The sequence below is a fragment of the Amia ocellicauda genome, chromosome 11 (assembly GCF_036373705.1).
Source record: "Amia ocellicauda isolate fAmiCal2 chromosome 11, fAmiCal2.hap1, whole genome shotgun sequence".
NCBI lineage: Eukaryota > Metazoa > Chordata > Actinopteri > Amiiformes > Amiidae > Amia > Amia ocellicauda.
Window position 1 is genome coordinate 20,756,686 of NC_089860.1, and position 20,102 is coordinate 20,776,787.

General features: G+C 36.7%; 1 protein-coding gene across 1 annotated transcript in view; it reads right to left on the reverse strand.

The window, feature by feature from the left end:
* Positions 1 to 14,470, reverse strand: part of rad50 (RAD50 homolog, double strand break repair protein) — a 30,715-nt gene extending 16,245 nt beyond the window's left edge. The window contains exons 1-14 of the mRNA XM_066716869.1: positions 14,441 to 14,470; positions 13,301 to 13,462; positions 11,836 to 11,919; positions 11,362 to 11,513; positions 10,696 to 10,881; positions 9,537 to 9,741; positions 8,363 to 8,491; positions 5,734 to 5,899; positions 5,259 to 5,452; positions 4,729 to 4,935; positions 4,025 to 4,207; positions 3,579 to 3,736; positions 1,191 to 1,366; positions 357 to 594 (exon numbers count right to left, since the gene is read on the reverse strand). Coding sequence (XP_066572966.1) covers positions 357 to 594; positions 1,191 to 1,366; positions 3,579 to 3,736; positions 4,025 to 4,207; positions 4,729 to 4,935; positions 5,259 to 5,452; positions 5,734 to 5,899; positions 8,363 to 8,491; positions 9,537 to 9,741; positions 10,696 to 10,881; positions 11,362 to 11,513; positions 11,836 to 11,919; positions 13,301 to 13,429 — 2,207 coding nt within the window. The 5' untranslated portion in view covers positions 13,430 to 13,462; positions 14,441 to 14,470. The remainder of the gene's footprint in view (positions 1 to 356; positions 595 to 1,190; positions 1,367 to 3,578; positions 3,737 to 4,024; positions 4,208 to 4,728; positions 4,936 to 5,258; positions 5,453 to 5,733; positions 5,900 to 8,362; positions 8,492 to 9,536; positions 9,742 to 10,695; positions 10,882 to 11,361; positions 11,514 to 11,835; positions 11,920 to 13,300; positions 13,463 to 14,440) is intronic.
* Between the last annotated feature and the right edge of the window lie 5,632 nt (positions 14,471 to 20,102).

The following is a 20,102-nucleotide window of genomic DNA, read 5'->3' on the forward strand; positions in this document are numbered from 1 at the left end:
AGTAAATGAAGAGCAGTCAGGGTCACACTTTACAGTGCTGTGATTCCTTGTCAATTAAGATATGAATAACACAGGTATAACACATGAATATGCCATAAAGATCATGTGAATTCTGATGTTAATGACGTGTATAACAGGGTTAGGGTTCATCTGCTTAACAACTCAGATGATGTGCATGAGGTATTGATGTTATAATCCTGTGGTATTCATGTATTAACGCATGAGGAATCACAACACCTTATCTTGGAGTGTGTTACCAGAGTCAGTAATTTATTTTTAGTCATTTTAAAAAATAGCAAACCAGGCAGGAGACAAAAGAAAATAAATCTGAGCTCCATGTGACCGAGCAGCAGTACCGTATCGGTTTGAGACCCATCATGTCATCCCTCTTCTTCTGCTTTCTCTTGAGGTCCTGCTCAGTGTTCTTCAGTTTGTCGGGGACGAGGCGCAGCTTGGACTGCATGTCGTTGATCACGTCCTGTAGCTCTGCCTCTGACGGGAACATGCGCTGACACACCGGGCAGCAGGGCTCATTCTCCTCCGTGAGCTGGCTGATGAACTGCGTATACACCGCTGTGGCTCCAGCAAGCATGGCTGTCAACGGAGAGAGGAAACGCAAAGCAATGTCAAGAGATTCCTCGGCCGTTGAAGAACAACCAAACATTTATTAAAGAACTGCTTTATAGATATACAGATATATAGCCACACACACATGGACATTATATTGCATGCAAGTAATGAGAAACTCCTCCCTCCACAGGCATTGGTCATAAGCTACATAGAGGCTTGGCTTTGTGAAGGGCCCAGTTGCTTGTTGTGGTATTATGTCGACATTGATAGAAACGTATGGTGTAGTACCACACATCCACATCAAAACTCAGCTTGTCACCAGTCTCTGCATCTGGGATGAAATGCAAGATCAGTAGGAGTTATATCAGTTATATCAGTACAAGAGGAACTGAAGAATGGCATAGCAATCTATCAAAAGGTGGTCAAGACAATCCCTTCAAGAGCAGCATGCGCCATTGAGGTCTACAACCTGTGAAATATGCTGTGAACAGATGTCTTCTGATTATTTTATTGTTTTTTTCCCCTCCTCATACTTCGGATCACTGACACAAGCCTAAATTTGTGGGTACAGTTATAGTCACCTATATAATGAGTTATGCTGTTGATCATATTGTGCTCACCTCTTTGTTTGGAGTTTTTTTCAATATCATCTTGCAGTTTAGAGAGGTCTGATTCAAAATCTTGACTTCCACATACTTCAAACAGCTTCTCCTCATAATTTGCTAGTTGCTGCTCTTTGCGTTTGATCTCAGTACTAATGTGATTTTTATTCTGCTCCTTCGAAGCCAGGTCCTTACTTAAATTCAAAAATAAGCAATTAAGTATTCACATTCTGCAGTATTATTGCAAAAATACCCTAATCTATTAATCTAAAGCATTTCATACATTTCAACTACCGCAAACCACTTAATTGAACCGAAACATAAAACACAAACACAGAAGTCAGATTTAGTCATACACTGGTTATCTGATGTTACAATGTTTCATACTTGTTATGATTTTTTTTTTATTAACATAAAATTAAAAGGAACATATTTAAACTAACGTTATCCACTAGAGATAGAAAAATGTTCTGTGAACAGTGAACTGGCATAAAATGCAATAACCTACACATACAGAATACTTAGTATTTTTCACTGATATCAATCATAGGTTATTTGCATATTTCACCAATACAATTTTGTAATCAGATCAGCTCACACTTAGTGAGTTTCCCCTTCTGCATGAAACAAAATGGAGAATCATACAGAACATGTACAGTAGGGTTGTGTATCTTCAACAATTAATTTTCAATGTTTCTTCTCAGATCGGTATTAATATGTTTGTGATTATTATTGTATTGAACATGTGTGTTTTAAATAAAACCGCAGTGCATTAAACTCGACTATTTTCAATTCAGAGTACTGTGCATTTAACAGAGGTAAATTTGTATCTGGGCATGTGTGCGTGAGTGTCAGAGGGCTGTAGGGTTTTAATTTTATTTTTGGGGTGTGAATGGCAGACACTTAAAAAAAAAAAAAAAAAAAAAGACGAAATCAAAGTAAAACAGATACAAATTAATGTGAAATCATTGTTTTTTTTCATTTTTGTGAAAATAAGAGGCGCGCCTGTCCATTTTGAGTGCTCAGTCAGTCTGTTTACAGTGATTCCAGTGGAGAGTAGCTGTGCGATCTGGGACTCACAGCGCAGAGCAGAGCAGCGATTTATATGGGATTTTTGTGTGCGTTTTAATCCCAGTTACAAACATTTACGATTAAAATGGAGATGGTTCAGATTAAGTTATTTTGCATACATATACTTAAATGCGCATTTGTAAAGTTGCTTTACGTCACAAATCATTATTTAGTCCGCAATATATCCGTATGAAGATCCCAAGACTATCTTGTTTTCAGCAGCACCTATTTCTTTGTAAACCCGCCTTGTTCTTCTTCATTGGTCAATCGTACACATGCATGTATCATTATAAGAGAAGCCAACTACCTATGAGTAAAAAAAAAAATACACATGCAATTGCTTTATCGGTTTGTTGGCCAGTTTGTGACAAGCGGATCGATATTTGACAGGTTCGCTAATAAATATGGACCAGATTGGGGAATTCGGTGCAGTCGTATCTCAAACAGCTGCACTGGCACATCGATTATGTACAGTAATCAGAATCTTTGTGATTTGTGAAAAGGCCACTAGATGGCATCATACAGTTAAAACATGAATATTCATATTTAAATTATTCACTTCAGACTCTGACATTCACTTCCAATCAGAAAGTTATGTTATCTTTTCCATATGCAAGCTCATGTTTAGAGCCTTATTATATCAAATACAGCAATTGACAGTGTGAAAAGGGTAATATGTAAAAAAAAGTAAACTGATATCTTTATAGGTGCTTAACGCCCATATTAATTTATGAGACGCTTCAGACTTGCATTTTTAATTACATTGATCTGAACAGCAATTGAAAAATATCCAGCAAAAAGAAAATATGATGATCTTCCTTGGCGATGGTAGACATATTTACTTTTCAGCATACTTTATTACATATTATGGTTTATGAAGCTTATGAATACATTTTAAAGCAGTTTCTTTTTGCCACTTTGCATTCATGACAGCTAAAAACATGTATGCTGCAAACGGAAACATGGCGGAATTTTCTTCAGGTCTGGTATCATCACACGATCTGCGTATTCACCCACTAATGAAACGTCACAGAAGTTGCACATTGTGTGTGTGACCTGCCTATTATACCTTTGCAATGTGGATGTAACCAGTCTAAGTAATAAGCACATTTTCCTATGAGGGCTTGTAGGAAGGCTTACAACCTCCCCACATTCTTACGTAAAGGTAATTATTGGTCGAGAATGACCTACTAATGACGAGCCCAGATCTAAGAAGAAGTGGAACTAAATGCAGATGTACGAAAGTCTGAATTGGTTTCTTCCAAATATTATCTTCATAAGCTCTGCGTTTCGAAACAATAAAATTGGAAACTGGAATTATAACAGCATACTCACGTCAGCTTGTACAGTTTGTCTCTGGTGTGGTTAATTTCCTTGTTCTTTGCATGAATCCAGTCTTCCAGCTGTCTTTTATTTGGGAAATAACCCAACAATGACCCCAATTCATCTTGGTGTCTAGATTTAATCTTTCGTACTTGTTCTTCCTTGTCAGCCTACAAAGAGAACATAAAATGTGATTTACAAGGACTGGTCATTTCCAGGTGTACAGATTAAGATTTTTCTCAGCAGAATGACCCAAAAGCAAAAACAGTGGCCAAAAAGGTGTTCTCCATAATTCACAGAAAGTGTTTATATATATATATCCATATCCTTTCTAGGCCTCTGTTAGCATTATTAAACATGCATTAAACATACATGTAAACCGACCAAGTAAATTTCAGAGTTTCCCAATTCTTCTGATGGAAACATGAACCTGTTATATCAGGGTCTATCTGTCCTACCTTATCTTTCTTCAGCATTTCCATCTGAGTCCTTGCCATTGTGTGTGCGTTCAATTGTTCCATCTCCTGGTCTAGTTTGCGTTGTGCTCGGTCAAGCTCTCCTTTCTCACGCTGCAGCTCTAGTACATCTGCTTTTAACGTGTCAACAGTAGAGCTCTCCACCGCGCTCTGCAGCTCGTGCTCCTTGAAGGCAGTGTAAGGGGGAAAGGAAATATGTCTCATTTACAACCATGTGAGCACCCAAAACAGAAGAACAAAGTTCACAACACAAAATAATTGAATATGCATGCTGTGTGGTGCGGTGACGGGACCCTGAGAGCAGTGGGGAGCTCCCATGATTGGCCCGGCTCCTGCACAGTGGAAGGAAGCCAGAACATCTTTGAGTTGGAGCTGGACCAATCATGGGAGCCCTGCTGAAATCACTTTGCGCCTGTACAGGCACTGTACGGCAGTTGATAAAAACTAGGTAGATGGTCTATTTGAACAAGACAGTTCCATATCCCTACAATTACAGCTGGTTGAAAGCCTACCTGAAAGCATGCTATTGACAGTACAAGCCATTTAACTATCCATAACAAGGGGAACTCTTTGTTGTCAAATATGTTCTTTGTTGAAAACTGTTATATATATATATATATATATAGGATAACAGTGGCAGTTCATTTTTTTATATTAGTAGTGATAATGTTGTTTTTCTTACTTACGGCTTTTAGAAGCTCTTGTTCCAGTTCTTGAAGTCTGTCTGAGGATCCCTCCAGCTTCTGAAGATCACTCTTAACACTTCGTAGTTCTTGCTGTTTTTTATTCTGAAGATCCATCTTCAGGTCAATGGTTCGCTCTAAGCCAGTTTTCTTGTCTCGTATCTCATCAATAGCATTCTGTTTTAGGGTCTCTCTCTCCTGGAAGTCCCTCTAAAAATATGAAGGTATTTAACTACAAGGAATTCACCAACTTTCTTACGTAAGATACAGACATACAATATGAACAAGCCAGACATTAGAAGTCATTATCAAACAAGATATGACAATATCTAAACTTTAAAGATATGTACAAAAGGATGTGTCAGTGTAAATCTAAAGTAGCAATCGCAAGTAGAACATAATTAATATGTTCAAGGCTGTTATCCCTCTTATGAAACACTAGGTGATGGATATTCAACTACATACATTTCTCATTCATTTGGTATGTATGAATGTCAATGCTTAAATTCAGACGGCAGATCTTCCAGTCATACCATCACTTGGTTTAGTGCCTCCAAGTCCTTTTCTTGCCTCTCCTTCACTTGAGCGTTGAAGCTCTGCAGTTGTCTCTCACTGAAAGGCGTTCGATCATAGCCATCCATCTCCAGGTAAGACGCCAAGGCCTTGACATACGAATCACGGGTCTTAATGTTCTGCTGGTGACGGTCTGCCTGTAGCTGAAGACGGCCTGGGTGGAAAGGAGTTGGCAATTTTAAATGATCAGAAAGTGATTAATTGCCCCCAAAAAATGATTATAATTTCAATTGATCCTGTGATCTTTTGATAACTAGGGAACATTAAGACAGGGATTATCTCATTGTTTGTGGACACCCATAACTTCCTCCTGGACTTTGTCCACAAAGGCACATATCTATCCTATCCTAAGCGTGGCCCTCCTAGACCCGGATTGGGTGCCCATGTTGTATGTGAAGTGTCGAAGGGGTAAATATGTGGAGATGTTTCATGTACCCTGCTCAACCAGCAGTTCAGACTTCTGGCGATTCAGTCTCTGACACTCCCTGTTGGCTCGCTCCAGCTCCCGCTGACAGTCATTCAGCCTTCTCTCCTTCTCCCTCACGGTCCTCTGATGGTTCTGATACATCTCTCTGAGCTGCTCATCTGTACCCTGGAATACCTGTCACCAATAGATCACCACACAAGCATGACCATCAATGCCAATGTGCAGAGCCTGAAAACACTAGAACACTGCATTCTGGAATCACCTTTTTAAGGAAACCTAACCAGCAATTCAGAAGTTATTGTATACCCTCAACTCTTTAAGCTTCTGTATAAAATGGCAAATTATGCATTTCAATGTGATAGCTAGAGTTATTTAGGGATATGAAATCAATATATATATATCAGTATACAAAACAATGTAATGTAAAAGAAGATAAATTGTATGAAAACAGCTATTATTTGCAGGGCTCATCAACATCCTACAGAATGCCTTTGTTTCTTGTCAGGATATTCAAATTATTTAATATGATTAGATTTTTTCCCTAAAAACACACTTTCTGCAAAGGCCATTTTGAATGACTTAAACATACACCTATCACAAGAAAACCTTTTATTTTGAATTATACATAGACATTGTATTATCATGTCTGTGAAAAACCCATGTTAGCCTTAATTCCAAAATGTTGAAGCAGCATGAGGTTCACATTCATTCCACACGCAGTGGGGGAAGGATCTAGGCATAGAGCTTCACTACGCAGACATCAGGAAACAAACAAACAATAAGCACTGTCACAGCACGGTACTTTTTACAGTTCTACAGGGTTGACACGTTTGATTTCTAACTGCACTTGCAGTCTATAAATACTTTATTGCTACATTCTATGAATAGTACAAAGTAAAAAAATTTAAAAAAAAAAACCTAGTCCAACAGGCAAACAGCGGAAGATGTGGTTTAATTTGCACTGCATACAATATTAAGTAGAAACCATCTTACATATATAAAGAAACAAGTTATGCACAGTATAAGAGCCAGAAACTTTGCACTGTAGGCTCTAAGTTTCAGGGAGCCAACATTTCTTATCATGTGTTACCTCCTGATAACCATTATCTTTCTCAAATGCATAGATGTTGGTGGTCAAACCACTTAACATATCTAAGGGAAAGACATAAAAGTAGCGATGCTAACTGAAGATAGCTGATGATAATCAGTTTATGAGTCTAAACAGGATTCTCAGTTTTGTATAATGGTTCGAGACCGATGTGAGAATGTATTAAATCTCCTAGTTATGACTTTTTTCAATAATCATTTAATGAAAGTTTATGAAAGGAAGGTGGAAGGTGGAAGACCTAGGACATTTAACATTTATTTATTCCCCGCTATTGTTGTTCTTCAAAGTATTAATGGAAGTGACCAATTCACTTGACATTTTCTTTCCTAGAAGCAGGGAAAGTCCATCTTAATTAAAGTGACCAAGCAGCCTGACACACACAAATATTTGCATGTGTTCCATGCACTAAAATAAGTAGTCAGTGACGTAAGTCTGTACACAAAAATGTTTCGCCAGTATTGTGTCACTATTTGTGGGGGGGGGGGGTTTGGACATGACAGAGTGAGCATTTTTTAATTTTATTTACATAAATCTATAAGAGTTAATATATTTACTATCTATCCATATGTATTCGAAATACTTGCTGCATGATCATATACCTAAGAAATGTCCAAAACCAGGATACCAATGCCAGCCGCAGTGTCAACGACATTGCCATCCTATGGTAAAAAACTAAAACTCAATAATGATCATGTTTGCTTGCTTGCCCTGGGTACACTATGACTTCATGTGTGTTTCTACATCAAATACGAGGTTATTATATACATACACTAAAACCTGCACCTGGCATTCACACATATTTGTTTCTATTGCAACCTGCTTGTTTTATTATTATTATTTTTATTTCTTGGCAGACGCCCTTATCCAGGGCAACTTACAACATAAACATGAAACATCATCATCTCTGGACTAATGCCACCAATTTCCAAATGCATTTTATATTGTGGCACATACACACAAAGATAAATTACACCATAAATAGTATTTAGAGTGTTTCCTTGTATTTCATATAATATATTCTTCAGTTTCTCTGTGTATGTTCGAACAGAACAGTAATGAAAAGCACTTTGATTTCAGAGCAAGAATGAATAATTAGACCTGTAAGTACTTAATGATAAAAGACACGACTCAATAATTATACGCTGCAGGGACAATGTAATCTTGGTACGTTTTGTTTTAGTTTTTTTAAACCATTGTATTACTGTATCAATAACAGGTGATATCCTGCCAAGCACACAAGGTCAAGCACTTAGTTCTCTGATCACTGCTTTAAAAGAAAACAAACTAAATCCCTGGTTTATGGAAAAAAATATATATAAATATATATATATTTTTTTAAAAGCAGAGGTGTGATTCAGTCAGCACAAACGCTCTCTCTCCTGTTTTGCCCGTCAGCAAGGTGCTGAAACCTTACCCTTATTACTCATAGTTTTTATTTCAATGATGCAAAAAACATACACCTTATTTGGGCACTAATTTCCAGGTGTGTGCTGAGTGGTGGGAAACCGCATCATTAACAAGTGTAGTACCTGCTCCATTTTCTCTTGCAGTTCGTGATTGTCTTCTTCCATTTGCTTCTTTCGGCTGTCCAGGGCTTTAATGTCATTGTCAAGCTTCATCACCTTTCCCAGATTTGTATCGATATCCATTAGATGGTTCTAGAAATAAAAGGTCAAAGTATAATACTGATATTATAATTATTTTTCATATCAGTGAAATAAAATGTGAAATGAATGCATAATGGCTGTTTTATTGGTCTGAGGCTAATCCCTAAAGGATGTTTCAGCAATCAGACGGATACAGGAACCTCAAAAGTACAATTCTAGTGCTGAAATTCTTTCGATTTTCCTGACAATATGAATTAAACATAGATGGCTGATAATGAAATGAATAAACGTGTTTTCATTAAATTAGATCTAAAGCAAGGAGAAAGACTGTCAAGAATAAGACCCAAAGACAAAAAGCTATGTCCTAATACCATATTGCCATATCAATTCTTAAGACCTGCCGAATAACATTCAGGGAGGGAGAGAAAAAAAATGAGCACACCTCAAGACCCATCTTACAAATCTGACTTTACATCAGTGCCAAACAGGACTTCGGTGATGGGCGTCCCGAATGGAGAATCGGAAACACTACAAAAGTTCCTGTAAATGATTAAGTGTATACTGGGGCAGCCACACACAGATGGTGCAAGACAAACATCCAAGCATAAGTGTGTGTGTGGTGGTGTCATTTATGACAGTACCAGTAATGTGACAAACCCTTAATGTCAATGCTAAAAAAAAAAAATGCAAATCATTCACAAATTGTAGCGAGTAAACAGATTTTAATCTGTGTTACAATAATTGCACTTTTGTCTTTTCCAAGTTAAAATGTGACGAATCACAAGTTTGGAAAAATGTGAGGAAATCCGCACATACAGCATTCATAGAATGTGCTTGTAAAATGCTGCATACGTTAAATTAACAGTATAGGCTGTTTCATTTACGGTAATACTTTAGGTTTGATTTGTAAAAAGCAACATTTATTGGAGGTGGAAAGATACTATGTTTTAAGAGATCTTTTTCATGTTATGTCTTGGAGAGAAACACAAACGAATAGCAGCTTTCTAATGTTATTTGTTAGGAGAACAGGGCAAGCAATTTACATGCATTGAACAATGTACCAGTTTTGTTTCAATGTTAATTTAAAAACACTTACCTCCAATGGTTCAATCTGACTCTCAATGGATTGTACATTATCTTTAGAAGCTGCTAGTTGAGATTCCTTGGTGCTCAAAAGTTCTTGAATTTCCTGGGATTTTTCCTTGTTTTGTTTGAGGTATTTCAGCTCCATCTGACACTCCTTCACCCGTTGGCCCTGCTTCAGTCTCAGCTGGCGTAGGGTTTCTAAAACCTTGATGTACCTATGGATAACAGGAAACAGAAAAAATCAAGTCACAAGAAAAATGAATAAGAGTTTTGCACATATATTAAGCAACTGAACTGAGCAGAAAAACACTGATTGTGTCTGTAATAAAACATGAAGGACATCAACTACAGGGTTTCCACCAGAAATTGGCATAGGCAGGGCGACTGTCGAGCAGGGAGTGTGCTAGTGGATTGCTTAAAGGGGGGCTGAGCTAGTGGATTGATGTGCAGAAGGGAACAAGAGCGGAGGGGTTTAGCCATAAGGAACGAGAGCAGGGGGTAGAGCACGTGCGTCTGTGCTTTAAAGTTTGTTTTTTGTTGTTTTTTTGCCGTTCATGCATTTGCTTGGCCAGGTGGCACCAATTTATGGCCAGGTGGGCTGCCTAGCAAGAATAGCACTCCTGAAGTACATTTCATTCTTCAATGTCATCCTCGGAAAGTGTGTCACTTTTGGGCATCACTAAAATGATGAGGCCAGCCATACTGTTTAAGGGTGTAAGGGATTATGTGCATCTAAGCATGATCTTGGCAATTAGTATTTACATATTTAATCTAAAAACATTGTAATGACTCAACGTGTTTAAGCTTCAAGTTCAACAGCTAACAGTGGTGTTTCACAAAAACATTTTGGTTCTGTGGAATAAAAATAGGAGACCAGAAACCTTTTGTACAGAAATTCTATATAGTATTAGATATGAATTTAATTAGCCGTGTAGAGGTGGTACATCCTCTGGAGTGTACAGAATTGCTGGGTTGTGTTGGTGGATGGGACATTTTCTTAAGATCTACACTTCTAAACATAGAAAGGCTACCCCAAGGGACAGTCGGCTCTAAAATAATGACATCACACCACCGTTTCCTCTTTAGTTTCAAACTCTCACACAACTCTTTCATTTTTTTTTAACTGCTAATTTTGCTAATGCATACTCATGGGTAAAAGGACACAGTACCTTGTAGCGGAAAATATCTCATCAAACTTCTGCTTGAGAGCTTTTCCTTCACTAAGGGGCCAGTTTGATTCCTCTTGGTGGCAGAAAATTACATTAATGAGGACAGCTTTGGAAACTCCCAACGCTGTAATCATCTCTCGATCGATCTCTGCACACTTTGAACTCAGGCTCACCTTTTCACCATGTCTGAAAAGCAGTAGAGGTTATCACCAGATACATGGCATTCAAATAAGCAACTATGAGAGGTAGATGATCTTCGAGGTACATCATTCAGCACTCATGGATGTGACAATGAGCAGTCACATATATTGAACCAATATGCAGATATTAAGGGAAATGCAATCAACTATTTATCACTGTGAAACATCCGATTTCACACTGATTTAACAGGCCTACACGGATTTCAAATGAAACTGTGTAATGCAAATCAGGTGATTGAAAGTCCTACGGCGAAACTGTGAAAGATAGACCAAGATCATGAAAATCAGAATACAGACAAGTCTAAATACAATACAGAACAGAAATCACTGTACATGTACTCAAGGATTAAATCACCCTGATAATAAAACCGAGTCCATACCAGTCTCACTAGTTACAACTTAACCATATATATATTTAAATGTATATGACTACTACTATTTCGGGGGGGGGGGGGGGGGGACTTACTTCATTCTAGTAATGACTCCCTCCAGGGTTTTAAACTCAGACTTCTTCCCTTTCTGTGTGCAAAGCATTGATCTCTGGACCGCTATCAGCTCTCCGTTTACATCTCTGAACTGCAGGCGGATCTGGGCCCTGACATCTGTCTCGTGAGCAACCTTACAGATTCACACACAATTAAATAAGGATAAGTTGAATGAATCTTTGAATGAAACATCATAATATAAACTACATATATATCTATTGTATTATTATTGATACGTTCACTTTATTATTTAAGTTGTTTCCAAGAAATGTCCATCATCCCCTTCTTTTATTTAAAATGCATTTTCTCTGTCGCATATCAAAATGAACCCCAACAGGCGGCAGTGTGGATCTAGGATGTCCCAGTGCTGCGGCCACCATGGTCAGCATTGTCTGATTGTTAAAAATGTGATGCGTTTGGAAGACAGATACCTTGCCTTTTAGGGAAACCCTTACCTTTGGGTCATGAACAAATGTATTTCCTTTGCTTCCTGGAGGGAAGTCTCCAGTTGTGATGTATTTCAGGCACTCGATTATAGTCTGGGATTTAAAACAGTCCACAACAGATGCAATTACCAAATCAACTTTAAAACAGAACTTAATATGACTTCATGTAAATCAAAGAAATACACTGAAATATTTTAAGGACTTTTATACACTTATACATGTAAAAGGTATATGCACGATTGATAAACAGCATACATTTATATATAGATACATATTTTTATAATTGTTTACAATGATATTTGTAATCATTTGTACTTTGAAGTATTATTGTAACTATTTGTATAGAGAACACAAATAGAGTAAGACAACCAAATAAGTAGCGTAGAGTTCATATTACAGAAATGTAGTAAGGGTGCCTTTGTTAAATGAGAACAGATTTTAAATAGATTTAAAAAATATAAATGTGAATATACATATGACCAGGAAAAGCTTACATACATATTAAACATGAGATGGAATCTGTGAATAAGACTAAGCATAGTATATTCTCCGACTGTGTGGAGTGGAGTTATTTTTGTGGTTTCCTAGCATGAGTAAACATAAAGGAAACTCATAGTTTTTCAAAGTAACCCTAACACTGGTGATGGCATTCGCTGTCAAAGTGATTTTATCAGCAAGGCTTTGAGGAAGTCTGGTCCTTTAAGTGAAAAATAAAAATACTAACCTAACCACAACCCTCGAAAGACTTTAAAAAATATGTGAACCTGAACTCTCACAGACTGATTTACACAGGTTTGTCACGTTAGTTACAATGTGTGTTGCTTTTAATAACCTGTTGATCGAAATCTAGGCCTTCCAATCTAATCTAACAGCACATAATAACTTGGGCCCTGAGTTTCATGGGATCTGCTTTCCAGGTGGCACTTTGTTCCTGGTGGTCGTGGTCATACAGTCTGCTTAATTAAACATAATGATTAATAATCTTACAATCCCTTTAATCATCTCAATCAGTCATTCTATTAACACACATTGGCAGGTTGATTAAGCGGCAGCAGCAGCTCCATGCATTAATGTAGTTGTGCGTTCCATTCTATCTAATCTGTTATTATTATTATTTATTATGCATTGATCCAGGCTGTAGTAATTAATTCATTTTCTCAGAAACATCTTGTAATCTTATCACACGTCATTTATCCAGGGGATATCAGTTAAGTTACAATTGAAGAAAAAAAAAAGTTGCCTAAAATGCATTATTTGATATTTTTTAGGAAAGACATTCATTGTAATTGAATGGAAGCATGTTAAATACCCATGTTACTACCTGTAGCCTTACATGAGTGGGTATTCACACAGATATCTTATTTTTGCAATGAAACACAAATGTTAAAATACTAAGATACATAGGCAACCATTGTCACTGCAGCATCTATCATTATAGTACAATTAACATAATTAAACCCGAAAGGGAACTTACTGTCTTCCCAGCACCATTGGGTCCAACTAACACAGTTAAAGGGCTAAAGAAGGAGATGACTTGTTTGTCTTTGTCTTCAACTCCAAAACTCCTCACTCCAAGAATGCTCATCTTTTCAATCTTCGACATCTTGCAGTTTTTGTGATATTTTTTAGGTGCCTTCTGAAAAATATAAGATTGCATGCAACACCCACATTAAGAGGGTATCGATATCATTAAATAATCAAATATATATACATACTACTCTGCTGCAGAACTGTACAGCTGACACCTATTGATCAACCCACAACCAATTGTGCCTATATAAAACTTGTCAATACAGGTTACATTTTTACATAAATCTCACAGATGAGAATAAGTTGTTATACAAATATGAAATACATTATTTCTCGGCTTCAGTGCAGTTATTACAAGAGCCTGTAGCTCTTAAAACCTGAGATGGATTGACCTCCTTTCAATCCATTGGGCTGTGACCCTCCTTGTGCCAGTCTGGCTTTTCTTTCATTACATCCCTGCTTTGATTGCTTGAAAGCCACGGTCATCGTCTTCACATTTTTATTTATTTATTACATATTGAACAATGTAACAATGAAAACGGTGAAAGAGTTTCCCTAAAACATAAATGTGAAATGTATGCTTGAGAATTATGGTATCATTTTATTTTTAAACCGCAAAATACACCTTTGCAAGTCGTAATGTGATATTCCTGATGTGTGGAGGTGTTCATTTAACTACGAAAAGCAGATTAGCAGCACATGATGTTCTACCAACAGACATGACATTAAGCAAATTCAACTACCAAGAAGTTATACTGATCTAACAATGCTGGGCGATACAATCAAAGTGTCTCTTATTTCTACATTTCAGTTGATACATTTCCCTACTTACGGAAAAAGGTTAAATCATGTATTCAGTGTTTTCGATTTGCGTTATAATTCGAGAAACCTACGTTATGCTAATCAGAACGCATTACGTTAAAATTAAGAAATAAGACGATCAATATTATGAGACAAAGTGTCAAATTCCACATGTCAGTTATCACAGTTGCGATTAACAGTAATATGCCTGAAGATTATGATGATGGTGCTTTTTAAATAAACATTTTAACATTTCTCCAGTTCTGCGACTGTCTGGTCTTACCGCGCTCCAAGGTACGTATTTTAACCCGGAAACAAAATAAAGGCACTTCCGCTTCCCACGTCATTAGGTCAGTTACGGGAGCAGTGGGATCGCAGGGGTTTTGTATATTTGCACAGAACTGCAGAAATATGTCATATTTTTCTTTCTACTGTATTTTTGGAGTTAAACCTTGTGAAAGTGTTTATTTGAAAATACAACTATTCAGTCTACAACCAGCACTATGCTACCGGTGGTCCCTGAGTACTGCATTATGGGAAGTCATAACTAAATGGGTGTACCTGGCTGGTTCAAATCAAATCAAATCAGATGTATCAGAATAAACATTAGATGTTTTTATGTACTATTAGAGAAAAGTATTTAACCTTCAAACTTTCCCTGTATAGAATAAAAACATTGTAGAGATCTGTGATCCTTCATTTAACCAAATACCAAATAACATCTCACAGCAAGAACTGGCAGATCTGGGTCAGTCCATGAGGAGGAGATGCGCTGCAGGACTTAATGCAGCTGGTGGCCACAGCAGATACTGACTGTGACTTTTGATTTTGACCCCCCTTTGTTCAGGGACACATTATTCAATTTCTGTTAGTCACAGCACTTATTTAGTCTTAGTTGTTGAATCTTTTTATGTTCATACAAATATTTACACATGTTAAGTTTGCTGAAAATAAAAGCATTTGAAATACTATTTTATTTGGTAAAGTATTTTACATTTCAAAGATAAAAACATTCAAACAAATCTTAATACTCGTGATTAAAATTTTAAAAATCAATTCTTAAAATCACTTAAAATTTTTAAAATCTTAGTGATTTAACATAAACAATATATATGAACTTCAAATAAACAAGTGCACAAAACAACACAACAAACGTGATTAAAGCAAACTGCTACCAACAAAAAAAGTCAAATACATTGAAAATAACTGAAAATGCACCGGACAAAATAAAAAAACAATTAAAAAGGTAAAAATAAAAAACAAACCAAAACGATCCAATGCATTTAAAATTAAATCCAAATGGTCAATGTATTTGACAAAAAAAATAGAACAGAACTAACCAAAAAACCCAAACAACTAGTGCTTTAAAAACAGCTACATCTTTAAAAACAGTTAAAATTCATTTTTAAAAGTCATTTTTTAAAAGACAATCATTCATAAAATAGTTAAAAGATCTTGGACTCGGGCTCCAGCAGGGGGAGATGACCGTCCCCGGAGGTGGGTCCCATCATGGGATCCTGAGCTCCCCCAGATCTTGTATCTGCCAGTTCTTAAAGGCTTCCTCCTTGCCCCTCTGATGGACCTCCAGATTGACATAGTCCCTTATAAGTACCATGCCCCTCCGCGCGATGACAATTGGGTCCAGCTCCTGCTTATTGAATAGACAGATGTTCTGTCCATCCCACAGGGCCTGTTTCACTGCGCAGACGACACGCCACCAGCACCTCAGGGTGGAAGATGTCAATCCCCTGGCTGGACCATATAAGATCTGCTGGGCGGTCGCCCGCACAGGAACGGCAAACCTGTGGAGGAATGGAGAAAACAGGAGCCAGACCCTGTAGGCGGAGGGGCAATCCATCTCCTTCCCCAGGCAACCCTTGTAGGGGCAGATGTCATAAGGGGCCAGGCCCCTTCTGTGCATGAACACTCGGGTGGGGAGACACCGACTCACAGCCATCCAGGAGAAAAGCATTTGAAAGTGAGAGGACATTTCTTTTTTGGCTGAGTATATAAGCATTACACATCAAATATTAAAATAATAGTTCTGTATGGGTCTTATCTTCCAACCAGGGGCGTAACAAGGGGGTAGACATCCTGGGGCCCCCTAATGGGAACACCCCCCCGCTCTCATGGGAGAAACCTCCCCACCCCCCCGTCACCGTCAGGAATTATTTTGCCTGGGGCCACCACATACCCTTGAATCACCTTTGCTTCTGATGCTATATTGAGTCGAGCTTATCCTCATGTTTGTCTAGTGGGTTCAGAGAGACAGCCGTATCTGTACTCCTGTAAAACTGCTCCTATGACTATGATGATATTTTGGGGGAATGGAAACCCACGTCCTGGTTAACATACTTCATAGGAATTATCTGACACACAAAGTTTGGTTAACACCTATTAAGCACTTGGTAAGCACTTCCTGTTGCACATGTATAAATAAGCGCATGCTGTATTTGTACCATTAGTAAGCATCACTCTCATCATCTCAAAGACATCATGTATAAACACTTAGTTCTCCTTGCCTTCTTCTTGTACCTCAGCAATGCTTTTCTAAATGACCATGAACATGTGGTGTATGAGATTCAACAAAACCTGAAAAATCTTTCAGAAGTATTAAAGGTAGGTTTTATGTTTTTTAGAATTCTTATTATGAATAGATGCTGCTTACCACATTTAATATCAGATAATTGATAAATGGAGCAATAATGGCATTCCTCCATTAATATGCATATTTGTATGCTATTGTGGTACATGTTGTGGCTGCTCAATTAAATGTAACGTATACTTTTCCTCTCCATCCTCAGATTAAAAACAAGGAAGAACGGATTGGTAGAACCCAAATAGTAAGTTTTGTTATTGTTGTTATGTGCCATTTTGTGTTTATTTGCAAAGTATATTTTGTGCATGTCAATATGATCATTTTTTTCATATTAACATTTAAAGGGAAATTCAGGTAGACAGTCCATTAATCTAAAATATTGGAAATGCTGTAAAATATTTTTCTAGATATGAGGCTAGAGTTAATACAACAATTGTGTACTTGTTTTGTTTTTGCTTTCAATATTGTGCATATTGTCACAATGTGGGCCCCAGAAGTTAATATGCACCACAACCATAGTCCACAGCTTTTGAACACATTTTGTTAAAAGTATGTATACTTCCATTAAAAATGTATGCAGTATCATAGACATTTTCATATTTCTCATGCAGATCTTGACATTGTAATGTTGTGTATTTCAGTGTGAATGCGAAGCTTATGTTAGTCAAAACCTGAAGAACTATGTGAACTCCTCCCCGCAAATTAATGGAAACGAAAAAGCCGAAAACATCTCTAAAAAGCTGAATATTCAATTGCAAAAGCTGATTAAATTATCTAAACATCCAATTACTGTACATGGGGTAAGTTCTGTAGCAGTTTTATCATATTTATTTAAATCTTAGCTGAGTTTTAAGGTGTACTATCACTGTTTGGATACCTGTCTGATGTTTCAATGCAAGATCCTTTACTTCACACTGATATTATCAGTATTTAGGACTTTTTTTTTTTTTGACATTTCTTTGAGTGGATTTGATTGATCTGAAAATTGCATTTCTTGGTTTTACGTCATATCTGTCATATTTTTCTCTTAATTAAATTTAATTTAATGTTCTTATCATAATTTTGTTTTCCAGAATGAAAATGAAAGTGGCCCAATATGCAAAATACAAAACGCAAGGAAACCTATTGCATTTTACATCCTGTATTTCAAGAAATGGAATGAGTTGAATTGTGGAAAGAACAATAGATAGTTGAAACAATTCAATTAGTTTCTGTATTAGATCATTTTATTGAGGAGCTTTACTTTAATTATTTATTTTTAAATTATATTTATTTATTTATTTATTTATTTAAAATGTGTAAGGATTAATAGATTGATGGATTTTGTTATGTATTAATTTATTTACTTATTTATTGGATGCAAGTATTTACAATGTAAAGAAACTAAAATATTAAAACCATTGTGGAATGCAGGGCCTGATTTTCCATGTTATGAGGCTTCGTCATGAATGAACCAAGTAGTTTTAATAGTTTCATATAGTTTTTTAAATCAATGTAAATTATGCATAGTGTTGTATAGACTATATTGTAGGGATATTTAACCTATAAGTATGTTAAACCAGCTACCATATATATATATGTGCTGGTTTTGTCTATTATCTATTATTATAAATATATTTTGTGAAAAATAGAAAAAACATAGTTTTATGATTAAATTAACTACATATTTGTATTTATAAGTTTTTGAATGTATTGAATTGTTTCTTTAAAATGTATTTGAATAAAAATTATCACTTAATTAATAGAATGATTGGTTAATTAACCTAATTGATGGTTCAGTGGGTCCAAGCTTTCATAGGTTTAAATATAATAATCACAATGGAGATATTCAGTTCAGTTAGCACTTCTCTTTGCATATGCAAATGTTAATCCTTTAGAAGAACTTTTGAAACACACATACTTTGATATTTTGGTACGTGTTGGAAATTATGAATACAATGTATACATAGAGACATTTTGTGTATCTAGTCAGTTGTTATATTATTAATGATATATTTTGCTGACACCTTTTTCCAAGATGACTCACGTTCAGTAATGAAAAGTAAAAAGCTTCAGTGTGCAACAGTCACAGACTTTATACAGTGGAACAAGATTCAATGCAAAATGCAGCATCAAGAACAGTGAGAAGCAAGAACTAATTATCTTTTTAAAGCTGCTTATGCTATGCTTATGGTTTATGCTGCTTTTAATGCCAGGGGTCCAGGTCTGTTCCAATACAATACATGGCCACTTCCAACTGTGATGGGGAGATTATCACCCACCAGTGATTGTCTGGAGGTGGTGATTCAGATATGGGTGGTGGGAATTTGTGTATTGCATCACCACTATTTTAAGATGAGATGAAGGTGGGGAAGATCCATAGGCTGCACAATGCCTCTCCTACACAGAGTGCAGAACATCCCAAACACCACAGGGCTAAGGAGTCTGCTGTGAGTGCAGTTCTGATTTACTGTCTTTAGATTTACCTGTCAGACCTGTTTGTGCTGAAAATACTTCAGGGGCATGAACTCAGACGGTTGGCTTGTACCTTGTACTTAGTTTCCCATCGCAGCTCTGTCAATTATTGACAAAGGACAGCATTAATTATCACAGAATGGTTTTAGGTGCATACATGTGTATCCTATGGAATTAATTTGTTTCAGTTGGTGGACTCTTATTGAGGATACCCAAGCACAGACAAGAAAGTAGTAAAGTTATACGTTATCATAGAGTAGGCATGTTTTATTCTCTCATCCCAAAGTGAGCTGTGTGTGGCTGCTCACATTCTGACATCTCATGTTAGCTGTCAAAAAATGCCCAATTATACAACATGAAAGGACAGCAGCAGTCAAGACTATCATTTGAAATAAGGTTCTGAATTTGCTCCTCAGCTCCTCAGCATTCTTCAGTTATATCTACCAATAATAAATAGTTGATCACAAAAGAACAGATTCTGTGCACAGATGCAACCTTGGTTATCTGAAATTAAGAAACTGTTTTCCCAAAGTGGGTTGCCAGGTAAGGAAAATAGGAACTGTTCAAGTAACTATGTAAAAGATGTATCTGACTCTACAACTTGTGTTTTTCTCTAATAAGGAAAAGAAGGATATTTTATAAATAAGTCCCAATATTTTCTCCAAATCTCTTGGAGAGCCTGTTAGTTAGGGATGTGTTGTGTTTCACAGAAAGGGATTATTTTGATTTCATTTTGATTTCAATCTTTATTTATTTAAAAACATTTTAAATAAATGGTGCCATGGTTTCCGTGCAGTAGCCTATTTATTTTCTGTAGGCCAATGGCTTGTTTTCATCCAGAATTGAGCCACTAATTAACTAAGGAATGTTTATGACTGTATTTAAGTGTGTG